At 42.6% G+C, this 16896-nt stretch overlaps 1 protein-coding gene across 2 annotated transcripts in view; it reads right to left on the bottom strand.

The window, feature by feature from the left end:
* LOC122803352 (F-box/WD repeat-containing protein 7-like) overlaps positions 1–16896 on the bottom strand; it is a 1891371-nt gene that overhangs the window by 572633 nt on the left and 1301842 nt on the right. For both annotated transcript variants that reach the window (XM_044072926.1, XM_044072927.1), the window contains one exon: positions 2069–2205. In XM_044072926.1, the coding sequence (XP_043928861.1) occupies positions 2069–2205 (137 nt within the window). The remainder of the gene's footprint in view (positions 1–2068; positions 2206–16896) is intronic.

Genomic DNA, 16896 nt, shown 5'->3' with positions numbered 1-16896 from the left:
GTAGGAGAGAATGAATCATAGACCCTGGATTAACCAGGCCGCCAGGCTGAGAGTTTTGACATGGGAGTGCAGAACCTGACCCTGGTGTTGGGACAGAAGGTTCAGAGTCTGTGGTAAAACCAAAGGGGGCTCCAGAGAAAGGTTTTTCAGTGTTGGGTACCAAAACTGTCGTGGCCAATTTGGGGCCAGCAAAATTATCATCTTGGGCTTGTCCTGTCTGATCTTTAATAACACCCGTGGAAGAAGAGGTAGAGGCGGGAAGGCATACCCAGAGAGGTTTCTCCAACTGAATGATAGTGCATCCACTTTCCAAGCTAGTTCGTGGAATGTCCTGGTGCAAAAATTCTGTAGTTGATGATTGAGGTGGGATGCAAAGAAGTCTATGTGAGGACATTCCCAGACTGCTGTAATCATCTTGAATATTTCGGTGTCCAGCATCCATTTGTGTGGGTCCGACAGGTTTCTGCTCAGACTGTCTGCCAGGAAGTTTTGCTTCCCTGGTAGAAACTGAGCTTGAAGGTCCAGTTTGCAAGCTAGTGCTGTGTTCCATAGATTCATGGCTAGTCTGCAAAGGGGATAGGAATGTGATCCCCCGTGCTTGTTTATGTACCACATAACTGTGGTGTTGTCTGTCCGTATCAGTAGTTGACCTGGTTGTAGAAGATTCCTGAAGGCCAATAGAGCGTTCTGAACAGCTAACATTTCCTTTAAATTGATATGCAGGTGCTTCTGATCCTGTGTCCAAAGGCCCTGCAGACAGTTGCCCTGCAAATGGGCTCCCCATGCATAATCTGAGGCGTCCGTGGTTAGTATCTGACTGGCTGGAGGCAGACTGAAGGGTTTTCCTTTGTTTAGAGTACATGCCTTGGACCACCAAAGGAATTCCTTTTGAAGACAAGGCAGGACGGTGATCTGTATGTCTAAACTGTGGCAATGCTGAGACCATACACTTTTTAGGTACCACTGTATTTTCCTCATATGTAGTCTTGCATATGGTACGAGAAGGATGCAGGAGGCCATGTAATCCAAAGCCTGCAGGAATTTCCTTGCAGATAGCTGAGTTAATATTGCCAAGGTTTTGAAAGTTGAAGCCAGCTGTAATTGTTTTTCGTATGTCAGAAATGTCATCTGGGTTGTTGTGTTTAGAAGAAATTGTCAGGAGTCAGCCGACCGGCACTTGCGAACTGCTAACACCGCACGGCAAGAAAGACTGGAGAACATGGCGTCGGCTGTCAGCTTTGTACTCCTGGCGCTCTGACGTCAGGGAGCATGGCTGAGCAGCCGACGCCGGACCCAGACTTTGGGATTCTGGCCGACCGAGGACTGCCTGCCGGCAGGGGAGAACCCTACAGTCATGACTGCAACAGTGAAACACGATGAACATCTGCTCCACTACTGAAGGATTCAGAGACCACTCGTAAGGCATCAGAATAGATCTACTGAGCTTGTCTGCCAATATGTTGGAGATCTTAATCAGCAACCTGACCAATTTGGAAATTAAGGTTCCTAGAAGTGTATACATGGCCAAAAACCAAAGCACTTGTAAAAAAACAACTAAAGGAGGAAGAACTGTCAAATACAAACGTCCAGTACTCCAAACAAGACCAGTAATTTTATTAAGCGCTTTCATCCTATACCAGTAAAACTTCAGAAGTCTTCTTCTTCTTCTTCCTAGAAGTGTCTATTATCACTTAGAATTCTAAAAATCCATGATATGGATTTCAGGCCCAGTCTCAAAGACTCAGTAATATATTAAAGAAAATTGGTAACAAAGGGCAAGGTTACATCACAAAGTTAAATGCTTACGATCTTAACAAATCTCTGTGTGGACAGGATTAAAATGTTAAATTTGTCTTTCACATACCCTGTTTACAAGACCAAAAAAAATTATGCAGGATCAGAGACTCACTTTTAAAACAAACCTAGCAAGCTGTTTAAAATTCTGTACTATATACATTAAAAGAGCCTCCAGTGTATTTGTGTTTAATGAAAACAATAGATTGCAGCAAATGCCTTACTCTGTTGCTGAGTGATTATTCATTTAGTGAAGACAATGTTTGAGTCTTACCTTTGGAGGCTTGATTTCTCCACATCGCCAGTTCATGTCAATCTTGTGTTGTCTCATGAAAGCAAACTTCCAAGGGCTGTACATGAAGCTGGGAGTCATCATCCGCCTCCTTCTAAGATAAAGTGGTTCTTCGATACCTACAGTGAGACATTCAGACACCGTTCAACTGGCAAAAGATAAGACTGGAGTCTTTTTTTATAGAAAAAGTAAGAAATGCAGCGTACCTGTTCAGCACTTTACAGAAAGGATGTAACACAAATATTTTTTTCGTTCAGCTTCCATATTTAATAACCAGATTTAAAAAAAGGCAAATGCACTGACAATATGTGACTCAAGATAATTTATTGAACAGGAAATAAAAATAATGCACTCATTTTTATCCAAATAAAGCTAAATAGGTTTGGGATCAAATATCAAACCACATCAGAGAAATATCTAACCCTTGTCCTCAGCTTCCATGCCCACATTTAGGTGAGTGTGGAATGTAAACCATAACAGTGAAGAAAAAGTTAAAACTTTTCCTAAATGTGCGTGTCAAACATTTACAGAACTAAAAATTGTTTATCAAAACACAGCTCATCAAAAAAGGAAAAAGGCTTACAACTGAAGCTGCAAAATGAGTCAAGAAAAGCAAAGCCATGGTAAAGAGTACCCTATGAACTACAGCTGTGTAAAATCTTACCATAAGGGTAGATGTCCTTGCCTTCACAGCTGCAGTATTCATAACTTATGGGATTCCCTGCCGTGGAAGCCCAACATCTGGCCAGTCTACCAAAACCTACCATTGTTTTAAGGTACACCGAACGTCACACAAATCCAAAAGTACAGACACTGTAGGGGTGTAGTCAGGCACACAGACACCAGGGATCGCAGTAAGTGAAACAATCTTTAATATAACAGTAAAACGGTACAATAAAAGCACACACAAAGAAAGAAAATGCTTAACCATTCACCGCGTTTTTGTCTCCTGCATTGGAACTTCTTCAGACACATGCATTCTACTCAACAACGTCTTTGAATATATACATAAGGTAATTAGCATTCAATTATTAAATAAAACCACCTGACCCTCTGTGAACCACTTTACGTTAAGAATTAAATTAACCGCTTGAAAAACCAAAAAGGAACCGAGAGAATCTAAGGAATGCCAACAGGCACATATTATAATCCCATGCAAAACAGCTTCATCATATATAAAATGTAATAAAATATATAAAGAAGTATACAAAAAACTATGTTTATGTGACTAAATAAAAACCTCCTTTATAACAAAATTAAGATGTAAGTGGGAACATTAAAAGTTACCCTCATATGCCAAACTAATAAATGAGAAATAAAAAATATATAAAATATAATGTAAAGTAAAATATATGGGGGTGTCAAATAAAAAAAATAATTTAAAAACACATATGAACATATAAGTATAGATACGAGTATATAAATTTATATGCATTATTCCTTTCACTATAGGAAAAGTTAGAATTCATTTTTTTTCTTACTACTAATATTTCTAATTTCCTTTTCCACAATCATTTCAAAGTTTTTTAATTGTGGATGTAACGAGGGATAGAAAGTACTTCTCTTTCTAGGGCCTTTAACTTTCCCTGTTTTAGAGGACATACATTCCAAGTTTTTCTTCCTAGTAAACATCTTAAGATCTGAACGTCACCCAAACGCTCCTCATGTAGCGTACAGCATAAAGCTGACAGGCATACCATCCTCAGAACTGATTCCTCCATTAAGAACACCAGTCCAAGGAAAACCAAAGAGAACCTGCATATCCAGGAAGAAGAAAGACTAGTAGGATGGAGGGAGGGAGTGAATACTGCAGCGGTGAAGACAAAGACATTTACCATTATGGTAAGATTTTACACAACTGTACTATGTCCTTACAATCACCACTGCAGTATTCATCACCATATGGGATATGCCAAAGCTCAAGAAGAAACTGGGAGGAGGAAGCAGCAATAGAGCTCTCTAAAAAGCCATGAAGAATGGTATTAGCAAAACCAGCTCCCTTTGGAGATACCATCCAACTTGTAATGTTTGGTAAATGTATGCACAGAAGCCCTTCAAGAATAGAATTAGTGTCTAAGCCCTTGAAAAAATCACCAGAAGAAGCCACAGCTCTAGTAGAATGAGCCTTTACAGAAGAAGGAAAGCTCTCACCCATGAAAAGTGTAACAAAAAGAAATAGCGTTTGAAATCCAAGTAGAAATAGTTAGCTTGGAAACAACCAGTCCTAAAGACCTAGGAAGAAAAGAAACTACCAACTGATCAGATTTTCTGATGGCTTTACAATTGACATTCCAAATAAAATCTGAGCTTTCTATACAGGTCCAAAGTACGCAGCACCCTCTCACTCTTAGATTGTTGAGAGGGGAAAAAAGTAAGCAAATTAATAAACTGATTAAGTGATGACTCATTAACCACCTCAGGCATAAAAGAAAGATTAGTACGCAAGGACACCCTGTCCTCATGGAATGGGAGGTCTAATATGAAGGACACTTTTAAGAAATTGCTTAGCCTCAAATTTAGAAACTAAAGGAAGAGTTAATAGCAGGCAAGCAGAAACAGCTGATAAGTGGGCCTTAATAGAAGAATAGGCCAAACCAGCACTGAGCAACTCACACAAAGAAGGCAGAACCACATGAACATCCACAGCAAGTGGGTCCAGGTTGCATGAGAGACATCGAATAGAAAACATCTTCCATTTCGATAAGCAAGATTTCCTAGAAGTAGGTTTCCTGGCCTCCTGCATGACCTGCAGCACGTCCTCAGAAAAAAGGTGTCAGCTGAATTGTGGCTAGGTGGGGATAGATGAAAGATCCCTTGTCTTGTGTGAGTAGATGCACCCTCTGAGGTAACTTGTGATGACTGCCCTTGGTTAGATGCAAAAGCAGAGGGGAACAGTGCTGTGGCCAAAAGGAAGTCACCAACAAGATTTTGGGAGGATCCTGTTGAATCTTGGACAGGACTTTTGGAATGAGAGGAAGGAAGGGAGTGCATAAAAAAATCCCTTTCCAAGAAAATGAGAGGGTATCCACCTTCCACACCAGATGACCTAGGACTCTGGCACAAAACAGAGGAAGTTGATTGTTCAGAGAGGAGGTAAAGAGATCTACTTGAGGTGTACCCCACTGGTGAACAATGTCCAGAAACACATTCCTGTGAAGCATTCATTCGTGGGATTGAGTGAATGTTTCGTATCTTATATTCAGATACATACGAGGAGGTTTCAGTCAGCCAATTGACCATAGCTTATAGAAATAAAGATTTGATGTTGGAAGAAATGTTACTTGAGAATTCGATTATTGCTGACGAATTTAATTTTTTGGTGGTCCATAACCCCAGGATTCCCACCATCTTTGGGATCCCAAAGACTCACAAGAGTTTAGCTGACCCACCAATGCATCCTATTGTGGATGCAAAAGCATCTAAAACCTCTTGTCTGGCTAGGTATATTGACTTTCACACAAAAATGGACAAAATGATTGACTTCAACAATTGGCTAAGCTTCTGGTGTCATTCTAAGGGGATCCAGTATCTGTCTGCCTGGGATGACATGATCGACAAACCACGATGCTTTGCCAGAGATGGCCTGCACCTGTCGCCCCTGGGATTCCGGATACTGGCTAAGGCTCTAGCCACCCCTATAGTGCCTTTTTTAGGCAAGGTTCAAATGACAAATTCACCACCCTAACAGGTACAGGCAAGAAGAATCTGAGGGTATTGCTACTCAATGCTAGAAGTCTAAACCTCAAAATGCACTCACTCGAGGCACTCCTTAAAATGGAGAACATCGACATCTGTGCAGTGATAGAGACTTGGTTCAAGGCTTCACAGAGTACACCTGCATTACCAGGCTATAATTCATACCACACCTTTCGGCCACCTAACCGGGACCGAAACACTAAAGGTGGAGGCGTGTCCATATTCATTAGGGATATCCACACCTCCAGGCTAGTTGCTCAGCATAATGCATCCGAGATTATCCAAGTGCAACTAACTCTGGGCAAGACCGCAATCCAAATTGTAGCTTGCTAAAGATCCCCCACCATGCCCCAGGATTCCCACTCATCATTTCTTGATACACTGGAAAACATTAGGGTACAACCTAACACCCTAATTATGGGCGATTTCAACTACCCTACCATTAACTGGGAAAACTGCTCATGTACCAACTCTTGTGCTCAACGTTTTCTGGAATTTATAAATTCCAATGCCATGGATCAACTTATCCACACCCCCACCAGGGGCAGCAATATCCTAGACCTGGTTATTACCAACATGGGCAACCGGTGCTCCACACCAGAGGTCAATTCCTCGTTGGTCAGATCCAACCACAAGCTAATCACCCTAGACATCCACATCCCTCCCCCACCTCCCATTAGGGAAACCACAGTAAAAAATTTCTCCAAAGCCAACTTCACGCTTCTTAAGACAGAAGTGGCAAGCTTCACGACACCCATGCTGACGGACAATAGAGGTATGACTGCTGAATCCTACACAAATGCACTTTATAAGCACTTACATGAGTGCATGGATCGTGCAATCCCTAACAGAACCAAGATGCTATCCTCCAAAAAAAGGAAGCCAATCTGGTGGTCCCCTGCCATAAACAAACTCTACAACAGAAGAAAGAAACTGTTGCAAAAAAGAGTAAAATCCCATGATTGGAGAAACTCCCTGGTCAGCCTCAGTAGGAAACCGAGATCCTTCATAAAATCCTCCAAAGCTAGTTATGAAAACAAAATCACCACTGACTCTAAAGACAACCACAAAGCATTCTATAGCTATGTCAAGTATCTCAATGGCAACACTCAGATCTGCTCTGAGTTAAAGCACAATGGCACTAAATATACAGAACCAACTGATATTGCCAACATCCTGGCAGATAGGTTCAGTGCTAACTTTACCCCCCTGTCATCCCCTAAAGGGCCCATCTCTATACCAGAAGAATGCAAAGTTCCTGTAATCATGGCTACACAGGTAAAATACACAATATCCAAAGCCAAGAACACAGCATCCATGGGACCTGACAACATCCCAGGCTGTGGTCTACATGAACTACAGAATGAACTGGCACCCCACCTAAGTACCATGTTCAATCATAGCCTCACCTCAGGCTATGTGCCCACTGAATGGCGCACAGCGACAGTTATCCCACTCCACAAAGAGGGAGCCACCACAGACCCCGGAAACTACCGCCCCATTGGCCTAACGAGCCTGGTCTGCAAGGCTATGGAATGTATCATCATGGAACTTATAAACAATGACATTGGTAATCTCCAAACTCAGGACCCCACCCAGTTCGGGTTTGTAAAAGGCAGATCATGTCTCCTAAACCTGACAGACTTCTTTGAAGCAGTCACCAAAGCCGTAGATGAGGGTAAGGTGGTTCACATGGCCTATCTAGATCTCGCCAAGGCTTTTGACACCATTCCCCACTCTGGAATTATAGATAAACTCACTAAACTAGGTATAAATCCCTGTCTCACAAGATGGGTTGCCAACTGACTCACTGACAGAACCCACACTGTGAAAGTAGCAGACTCCAAATCCAACTTCAGACCAGTGACAAGTGGAGTACCACAGGGTTCAATCCTGGGTCCTCTCCTGTTTGGTATCTACTTCTCTGAAGTACATGCCAACACAGAAGGTCTTTGGCTAACGAAGTTCACAGATGACTGCAAACTAGGAGCCATAATCAAAACTCCAAAAGATGTGGACATCCTACAAAAGGGCCTCATTGAGACATATGCCTGGTGTCAAAGCCATGGCCCAAGCTCAATGCCAAAAAGTGCACTGTCATCCCTTTTGGTAAAAACTCTGTACCCATGAAGTACCACATAGGCGGTAGTCTACTTAACACCGAAAGTGTGGTAAGAGACCTTGGAACACAGATGGACAGTAGTCTCTCCTTTGATAATCACATCGCCACAGTAGTCAGGAAATCATTCTACATGGCACACCTCATCACAAAAGGTTTCTCATCCCGGAAAAAAGAGGTCATTGTTCCCCTCTACTCGTCACTCATTAGACCCATTATAGAGTACAATGCCCCTTTGGGTATGTGCCTCACAAGACATCTACAACAACTGGAAAGGCCACAGGAATACCTCACAAAGAGGATTACCGGCCTCAAACAGATGCCCTACGCAGACAGTCTCAAAAAAACTGCAGCTTTACTCCGTCGCGTATCGCCTACTCAGAGGCGATCTCTGCCTAACACACAAAGCTATGTCAAACCCAGAGCTTTTAGACATGCTCCACTTAAAGACATCCCTACGAGCTACACACTCTCAGGACCTAAACCTTGTCACCACAATAAACAGAACATGCTGGAGGGATAGATTCCTGTCCCAGAGACTTCCCATACTCTGGAACAAACTACCTATCTGTATCAAACAAAGCTCCTCATTAGCACTCTTCAAGAAGAATCTTGATGATAGGAAATTTACCCAGGGATCACTTCTGTGGCTCTGCTCGACAGTGGCACAGGAAAATAATTTTCTTGTGTGGCGAAAGCCAGGGTACCTTTGGATAGGCTTATATAGGCCCTAGGGCCAATAGCCTAGTACCTACCTATGAGCCTATGAGAATCATGGCTCCCTACTGAATGATTCATGGGATTTTCTAACAAAAATTTCTAATGAGATGTTTAATGAGGGTCGAATATTTGTTACAATACACATTCGAGACCTATATTCTGTCATTTCCCATGATTTGGGTATTGAATGTTTCTACGAATACCTTTTTTACCAACCTAGATAAAGGGTTGGTTACTAAGTTGAGAGTTTTTATAGACATAGTTTTAGAAAACAATTTTTTGGTATTTGAAAACCAGTTATTTAGTTAGAAGACAGGGGTAGCCATAGGAGCGGTACCCCCCCATGTTGCTAATGCAGTTCTTGACTATTGGGAGACCCATTTTGTCATTAATTCCAAATTCAAGGACAGCTGGGTGTTTTATAGATGATTTTTGGATGAAATGATTTTTTTATGGACTGAAGAAGAGGATACGTTACAGGAATTTTATGATTATTTGCTCACTACCACTGATTTTTTGAGGTACACAATGGATGTTCAAACTGATTCAGTAAATTTTCTTGATACTGTTATTAGTAAAAATGAAATAAAGAAGTGTTTGAATCAACAACCTATTGCACACCTACATACTCCAATTCTTTTTTACATTTTGACAGTAGGACATGGCTCTTGTGGAGTGGGCTTTGATGTTGTCTGTTAGTGTCTTCCCATGGTGACAGTAACAAAAAGAGAAGGTCCTAGCAATCCAGGAAGGGATGGTTTGTTCCCCTACAGCTTTCCCCAGAGCTCTGGGGTGGAAGGAGACAAAGAGCGGGTCTGATTCACGTATAGGCTTTGTCTTATGCAAGTAGAAACAAAGTTGCCTGTGAACATCCAGGGAGTAAAGGACTCTCTCACTGTCTCCCTGAGGGTTTGGAAAGAAGGTAGGCAAGTGAATGGCCTGATTTAGAGAGAGATCAATGACAACCTTGGGAGTAAAGTAGGGAATGATCTTGAGGGTGACCCTGTCCATATGGAAAACTAGGAAGGGAGGAGAAGCCACAAGTGCTTGGAGCTCTGAAACCCTCCTGGCTGAAGTCAAAGCTACTAGCAATACTGTTTTCAAAGTGCAAAATTTAAAGTCAGCCTTGCCAGTTGGTTCAAAGGGTGGTAGAGTCACTTTTTCCAGCACACAGTTAAGATCCTGGGGGGGGGGGGGTTTCTAGGGGGTCTTAAGCGTAAGACACCCTTTAGGAACAGCTTGGCTGGAACTCTGGCAGCTAAAGGAGGCTCCATAGACAGGCATGCAGAAATGGCAGACAGGTGCGCCTTTAAGGAGGAGTAAGACAAACTAGTGAATACTGCAACATTGGAATAGAAGGACATCATGAACATTTGGAGGTTGTGGGTAAAAGGGCTACCATTGAGTACAAGAAAGATTTATGTGTTAAGACTCTACTGGAAAGACCAGTGAGGGATTTGTGACATGGAAGAATGGCTAAATGTGGCCACTGCTCCTAGTGCCCATACATTTGGAAGAGGACATCTGTGATGATAGAAGGTCACAGTGAGATTGACATTCCAAGGAAATTTTATTGTGGGAGTAAGGGGGTAGTATACTTGGCCCTCTGTGACCATTGCAGTGCATTCTACATAGGTAAGACTAAGCCTAGTCTGAGGAAAAGGATCTATCAACACCTTTACGACATTAAGAAAAAGGATGGAAGGAATGTACTACACAAGCATATAGAAAAAAAAACATTTAATAGATTCAAATTTTTAGTTATTTATCAGGTAGACCTAGGGCTGAGGGGGTGGACCAGTGGATGATTTTTTGGAATATCAGAACCTTAGATGGCAGTTAAGAACTAATGCCACAGTATATCCTGGTCTGAATGAAACCTCTTTGTCTAGTATTTTAAAATTGAAAGCTTTTCTATTTAAAATAAAAAATAAAATAAAACAAAATAAAAACGTTATTTTTAAAGCAAGTACTTTTTTATGTATCACTAGTCATGGTTTATCTAGTTAGGAATCCACTTTATGTATACAATGGTTATTTACACTTAATTTGTTGTTAACATCTGTTTTTAAGGTTTTAGGTAGTGTGTGGTACTAGCTTAAACAGTCTCCATGGTGACTGATTGGGGGGATGGGATTAGTTAATTAACTGATTACTATATAATAGGGAGTAGTAGTTGTGAAGAGTTGTTCTGCAGAAGTCCTGTTGTACCAAGGACAAAAGCACTTAATAAAGTGATTTTGTGGACTTAAGCTCCAAAGTCTTCACCTCCTTTTTTGTTGTTCTTCAGTTTGTGATGTTTTTATTTAACTTGGTTTGTAATTTGCAAGTGGATAGATTCCAGGGCATCATCCTGTTTAAACAATGTAGAATTATGCTTACTGCTAATACAGACTGAGATTCCGACACCTTTTGTCTCTGTCTGTGCCACTGATGGTCTAAATGTGTGGAAGGCACTGAAGCCTTGCACTGATGGATTACTTTCTTTAGATTTAAACCATGTCTCGGTAATGGCACAGATGTCTATATTCTCCAGAGTGAGGAGAGCTTGTAGGGTGGTGGAGTTTTTTCCTTCGGCTCCTAGCAATGAGCAGTAACACCTTTAAGTTTCTTGTAGTTTTATTTGCAATGTCAGTAGTTTTGTCAATTTGGCACTGCCTAAAAATTGCTTTAAGAGGTGGATAAAGTTTTACCAATATTCGGAAGCCCAGGGGAAGCAGGTGCAGCTCATCCTTTGCAGAGTAACGTGGTCTGTTAGTTATGTCATCCTATACTCGCAAATACTGAATCCTTATGAAAAGACACCAGAAACTAAGCCAATCATTGAAATCAATCGCCTTTTATTGACACTGTGGCATTATCCTTGGTGTAGGTAGAATGCTGCTCCATGTCAAGCATAAACTTGCCTAAAGTACATATTCAGAGAGATCACAATGTCTCTCTTCATATAATCCAAAGAAGAACATCTCAGGTTAACTCCCACATGGACTATGAAAGAATCATACTGGTACTCTGTGGTGTAGTGACTTGAATGGGTGTGTAACTTGGCTGATCCTGGCTCCAGATAACTGTTACCTTCTCCTTGTTCAGCCCAGTGAGTGGGCCACCTGTGTGTCGTACAATGGCGTCCACTATGACAAGAGTCCTGGGTAATGTGTTGGCTTGCCTTATGGGCTTTGACCTTGCAGCTCCACTGGGTGTAGGAGTATGTGTGGTGTTTGGTGTTGCTTTTGGTGGGTGCTTTAGAGATTGCAGAGGACAGACACTTCCATTTATAGGCTTAGTAAGTTGTTTGAGGTTTGGGAAGGTTTGTTTTTAGAACCACAGCACAGGATGGTATACGTGTGTGGTGAACACTATGTGCGGTGGACGTAGTGTGTGTGTTCTTGACAACCTCATTTGTATGCAAGATTTTTGCTTCCAGTGAAATTGTGTATGTGTACCTCTCACGTCTGTTTTTTTAACAATTAAATGTTTTTTATGAACATGTGACAATTGCTACATTGTCTCATATGTACCAAACTGGCTATGGACAGATTTGGAAATTAAACAGCCCTGTTATCCGGACCTGTATTTGGGTGGGCTACTGCAGGTTATAGACAGGGTTACACAGAGGTCTCCCTGGGTGGTCTCTTTAGGATTTGGCACTAAACTAGGTTAGATTCAGCTAAGATTTGATAGCAGTGCTGTTTAATGTGCTAACTAGCTGCTCTAACCTTGTTTCATTACAATAACTTTATTTTAGCCGCACTAAGTTACAGGTTTCAATTCTAAGGGACGTTTTTATAGATAAAAATTTAGTTTCTGGGCATCTGTGCCCCTACAGGAGTACTGCTAACCTCATGACGTTATAACAGAAAGAAAAAATAGCTTGTAAATGTAATTCTACAAAAAAACTTAAGCTATCTTAACAAGGCAACTCCAAGTATTAGGAACCTTTAGGATGATTTAAAGGCAACATTAACAAATAATGTAGAAATAAAGCAGTCGAATTGTAAACAGTTAACTGAAGTGTTAAAACAGCCATATCCAAAGCCAAAAATAAAGCTTCAATGGGACCAGACAGTGTCCCAGGCTGTGTCTTACACGAGCTCCAAAATGGACTAACCCCTCACCTAAACACACTGTTCAAACTCAGCCTCTCTACTGGCTACATACCCATAGAGTGGTGCACAGCAGCAGTTATCCCGCTCCACAAAGGTGGAGCCACAACAGACCCCAGGAACTATCACCCTATAAGCCTGACTAGCCTGGTCTGCAAGGCTATGGAGCGCATCATCATGGAATTCATTAACAGAGACATTGGGAACCTTCAAACATTGGACCCTACCCAGTTTGGCTTTGTTAAGGACAGATCATGCCTCCTAAACCTGGTGGACTTCTTTGAGACAGTTACCAAGGCTTTAGATGAGGGAAAGGAGGCCCACACAGCCTACCTAGACCTCGCAAAGTCTTTCGACACCATTCCCCATTCTGGTATTATAGACAAGCTCACCAGCCTGAATATAAACCCCTACGTCACGAGATGGGTTGCCAGTTGGCTCACGGATAGAACCCACACGGTGAGTGTTGCAGGCTCTGGGTCCGACTTTAAACCAGTTAAAAGTGGCATCCCTCAGGGCTCAGTCCTGGGACCCCTCCTGTTCGGTATATACTTCTCAGAGGTACAGGCAAGCACAGGAGGACTATGGCTGACCAAGTTCGCAGATGACTGCAAACTGGGGGCCATAATTGACTCTCCAGCTGATACAGACATCCTCCAGAAGGGTCTCACTGAGACAGATACCTGGTGTCAAAATCATGGCCTCAAGCTAAATGCCAAAAAGTGCATAGTCATCCCTTTGGTAAAAAACAAAGTACCCACGAACTACCACATACGTGGTAGTCCCTAAATACAGAAAATGTAAGAAGGGATCTGGGGACCCAAGTAGATAGTAATCTCTCATTTGATAATCATATTGCCAAGGTTCATAGGTAGAAACTAGGCTATCGGCCCTAGGGCCTATATAAGCCCAGCCAAAAAGGTACCCTGGCTTTTGCCACCCAAGAAAATTATTTTCCTGTGCCACTGTCGAGCAGAGCCACAGAAGTGATCCTCTGGGTGAATTTCCCATTTCTCATCCAATCATCAAGATTTTTCTTGAAGAGTGCTAATGACGAACTTTGTTTGATTTAGATAGGTAGTTTATTCCAGAGTATGGGAAGTCCCTGGGGCAGGAATCTATCCCTCCGGCATGCTCTGTTTATTGTGGTGACAAGGTTTAGGTCCCTAGAGCATGCAGCTCGGAGGGATTGGGATTTTTATAAGTGGAGCATGTCCAACAGCTCTGGGTTTGACATAGCTTTGTATGTTAGGCAAAGATCACCTCTGAGTAGGCGATATGCGACAGAGTAAAGCTGGAGTTTTTTGAGACGGTCTGAGTAGGGCATCTGTTTGAGGCTGGTAATCCTCTTTGTGAGGTATTTCAGCAGCCTTTCCAGTTGTTGTAGATGTCTTGTGAGGTACATACCAAAAGGGGCGTTGTACTCTATAATGGGTCTAATGAGCGATGAGTAGAGGAGAACAATGACCTCTTTTTTTCTGGATGAGAAACCTTTTGTGATGAGGTGTGCCATGTAGAAGGATTTCCTGACTACTGTGGCGATGTGATTATCAAAGGAGAGACTACTGTCCACCTGTGTCCCAAGGTCTCATCACAATTTAGGTGTTAAGTATACTACCGCCTATGTTACAGTTCATTGGTACAGAGTTTTTACCAAAGGGGATGACAATGCACTTTTTGGCACTGAGCTTGAGGCCATGGCTTTGACACCAGGCATCTGTCTCAGTGAGGCCTTTTTGTAGGATGTCCACATCATTAGGAGTTTTGATTATGGCTCCTAGTTTGCAGTCATCTGCGAACTTCGTTAGCCAAAGACCTTCTGTGTTAGCCTGTACTTCAGAGAAGTAGATACCAAACAGCAGAGGACCCAGGACTGAACCCTGTGGTACTCCACTTGTCACTGGTCTGAAGTCAGATTTGGAGTCTGCTACTTTCACAGTGTGGGTTCTGCCAGTGAGCCAGTTAGCAACCCATCTTGTAACATAGGGATTTATACCTAGTTTAGTGAGTTTACCTATAACTCCAGAGTGGGGGATGGTGTCGAAAGCCTTGGCAAGATCTAGATAGGCTGTATGAACCACCTTACCCTCGTCTATGGCTTTGGTGACTGCTTCAAAGTCGTCTATCAGATTTAGGAGACATGATCTGCCTTTTACAAACCCGAACTAGGTGAGATTCAGAGTTTGGAGATTACCAGTGTCTTTGTTTATAAGTTCCATGATGATACGTTCCATGGCCTTGCAGAACAGGCTCATCAGGCTAATGGGGCATTTGTTCCCGGGGTCCATGGTGGCTCTCCCCTTGTGGAGTGGGATAACCGTCGCTGTGCACCATTCAGCGGGCACAAAGCCTGAGGTGAGGCTATGATTGAACATGGTACTTAGGTGGGGTGCCAGTTCTTTCTGTAGTTCGAGTAGAAAGCAGCCTGGGATGTTGTCTGGTCCCATGGATGCTGTGTTCTTGGCTTTGGAGAGTGTGGCTTTTACCTGTGCAGCCGTGATTACAGGAACTTTGCATTCTTCTGGTATAGAGATGGGGGTGAGAGGGGGGTAAAGTTAGCACTGAATCTATCTGCCAGGATGTTGGTAATATCAGTTGGGTCTGTATATTTAGTAGCATTGTGCTGTAACTCAGAGCAGATCTGAGTGTTGCCATTGAGATTCTTGACATAGCTATAGAATGCTTTGTGATTGTCTTTAGAATCAGTGGTGATTTTGTTTTCGTAACTAGCTTTCCAGGATTTTATCAGGGATCGCAGCTTCTTACTGAGGCTGACCAGGGAGCTCCTCCACTCATAGGATTTTACTCTCTTTTGCAACAGTTTCTTCCTTCTGTTGTACAGTTTATTTATGGCAGGGGACCACCAGATTGGATTCCTTTTTTTGGAGGATGGCGTCTCGGTTCTGTTTGGGATAGCATGATCCACGCACTCGTTTAAGTGCTTATAAAGTGCAATTGTGTACGATTCAGTAGTCGTAACTGTATTGTCTGTCTGCATTGGTGTCATGAAGTTCACCACTTCTGTCTTAAGAAGCATGAAGTTGGCTTTGGAGAAATTTTTTACTGTGGTTTCCTTAATGGGGGGAGGGGGCAGGATGTGGATATCTAGGGTGATTAGCTTATGGTCGGATCGGACCAATGAGGTGTTAACTTCAGGTGTGGAACACTGGTCACTCATGTTGGCAATGACTAGATCTAGGATACTGTTGCCCCTGGTGGGGGTGTGGATAAGTTGATCCAGGGCATTGGAGTTTATGAATTCCAGAAAGCGTTGAGCAAAGGAGTTGGTACATGAGTAGTTATTCCAGTCAATGGTGGGGTAGTTGAAATCATCCATTATTAGGGTGTTTGGTTGAATATTTTCCAGTACATCAAGAAAAGAGGAGTGGGAATCCTGGGGCATGGTGGGGGGTCTGCAGCAAGCTAAAATTTGGATTGCAGTTTTGCCCAGAGTTAGTTGCACTTGGAAAACCTTGGATGCATTATGCTGAGCAACTAGCCTGGAGGTGTGGATATCCTTAATGAATACGGACACACCTCCACCTTTGGTGTTCTGGTCCAGGTTACATGGCCGTAAAGTGTGATATGAGTTATAGCCTGGTAGTGCAGGGGTGCTCTCTGGAGCCTTGAACCAGGTCTCAGTCACTGCACACATATTGATGTTTTCCATTTTAAGGAGTGCCTTGAGTGAGTGCATTTTGAGATTTAGACTTTTAGTATTGAGCAGCATAACCCTCAGTTTTTGCTTGCCTGTTCCTGTTACGGTGGTGAATTTGTCATTTGAACCTTGCCTAAAAAAGGCACTATAGGGGCAGCAAGAACCTTAGCCAGTATCCGGAATCCCAGGGGTGACAGGTGCAGGCCATCTCTGGCAAAGCATCGTGGTCTGTCGACCATGTCATCCCAGGCAGACAGATACTGGATCCCTTTAGAATGACACCAGAAGCTTAACCAATTGTTGAAGTCAATCATTTTGTCCTTGTACTGCGGTATCATTCTGGGTGATGGCAGAATGCCACTCAGGGCTAGGGTCATACCTGCCTGGGCTACAAGATCAGAGAGCTCTTCCATGTCTCTTTTCATGTAGTCCAGGGAGGTACGTCTCAGGTCGTTCACACCAACATGGACAATGACAGAGTCATATTTGTACTTGTTGTGAAGTGACCTGACTG

The sequence above is a fragment of the Protopterus annectens genome, chromosome 5.part1 (assembly GCF_019279795.1).
Source record: "Protopterus annectens isolate FY-2018-M chromosome 5.part1, PAN1.0, whole genome shotgun sequence".
Lineage (NCBI taxonomy): Eukaryota > Metazoa > Chordata > Ceratodontiformes > Protopteridae > Protopterus > Protopterus annectens.
This window is presented reverse-complemented; position numbering and strand designations above follow the sequence as displayed.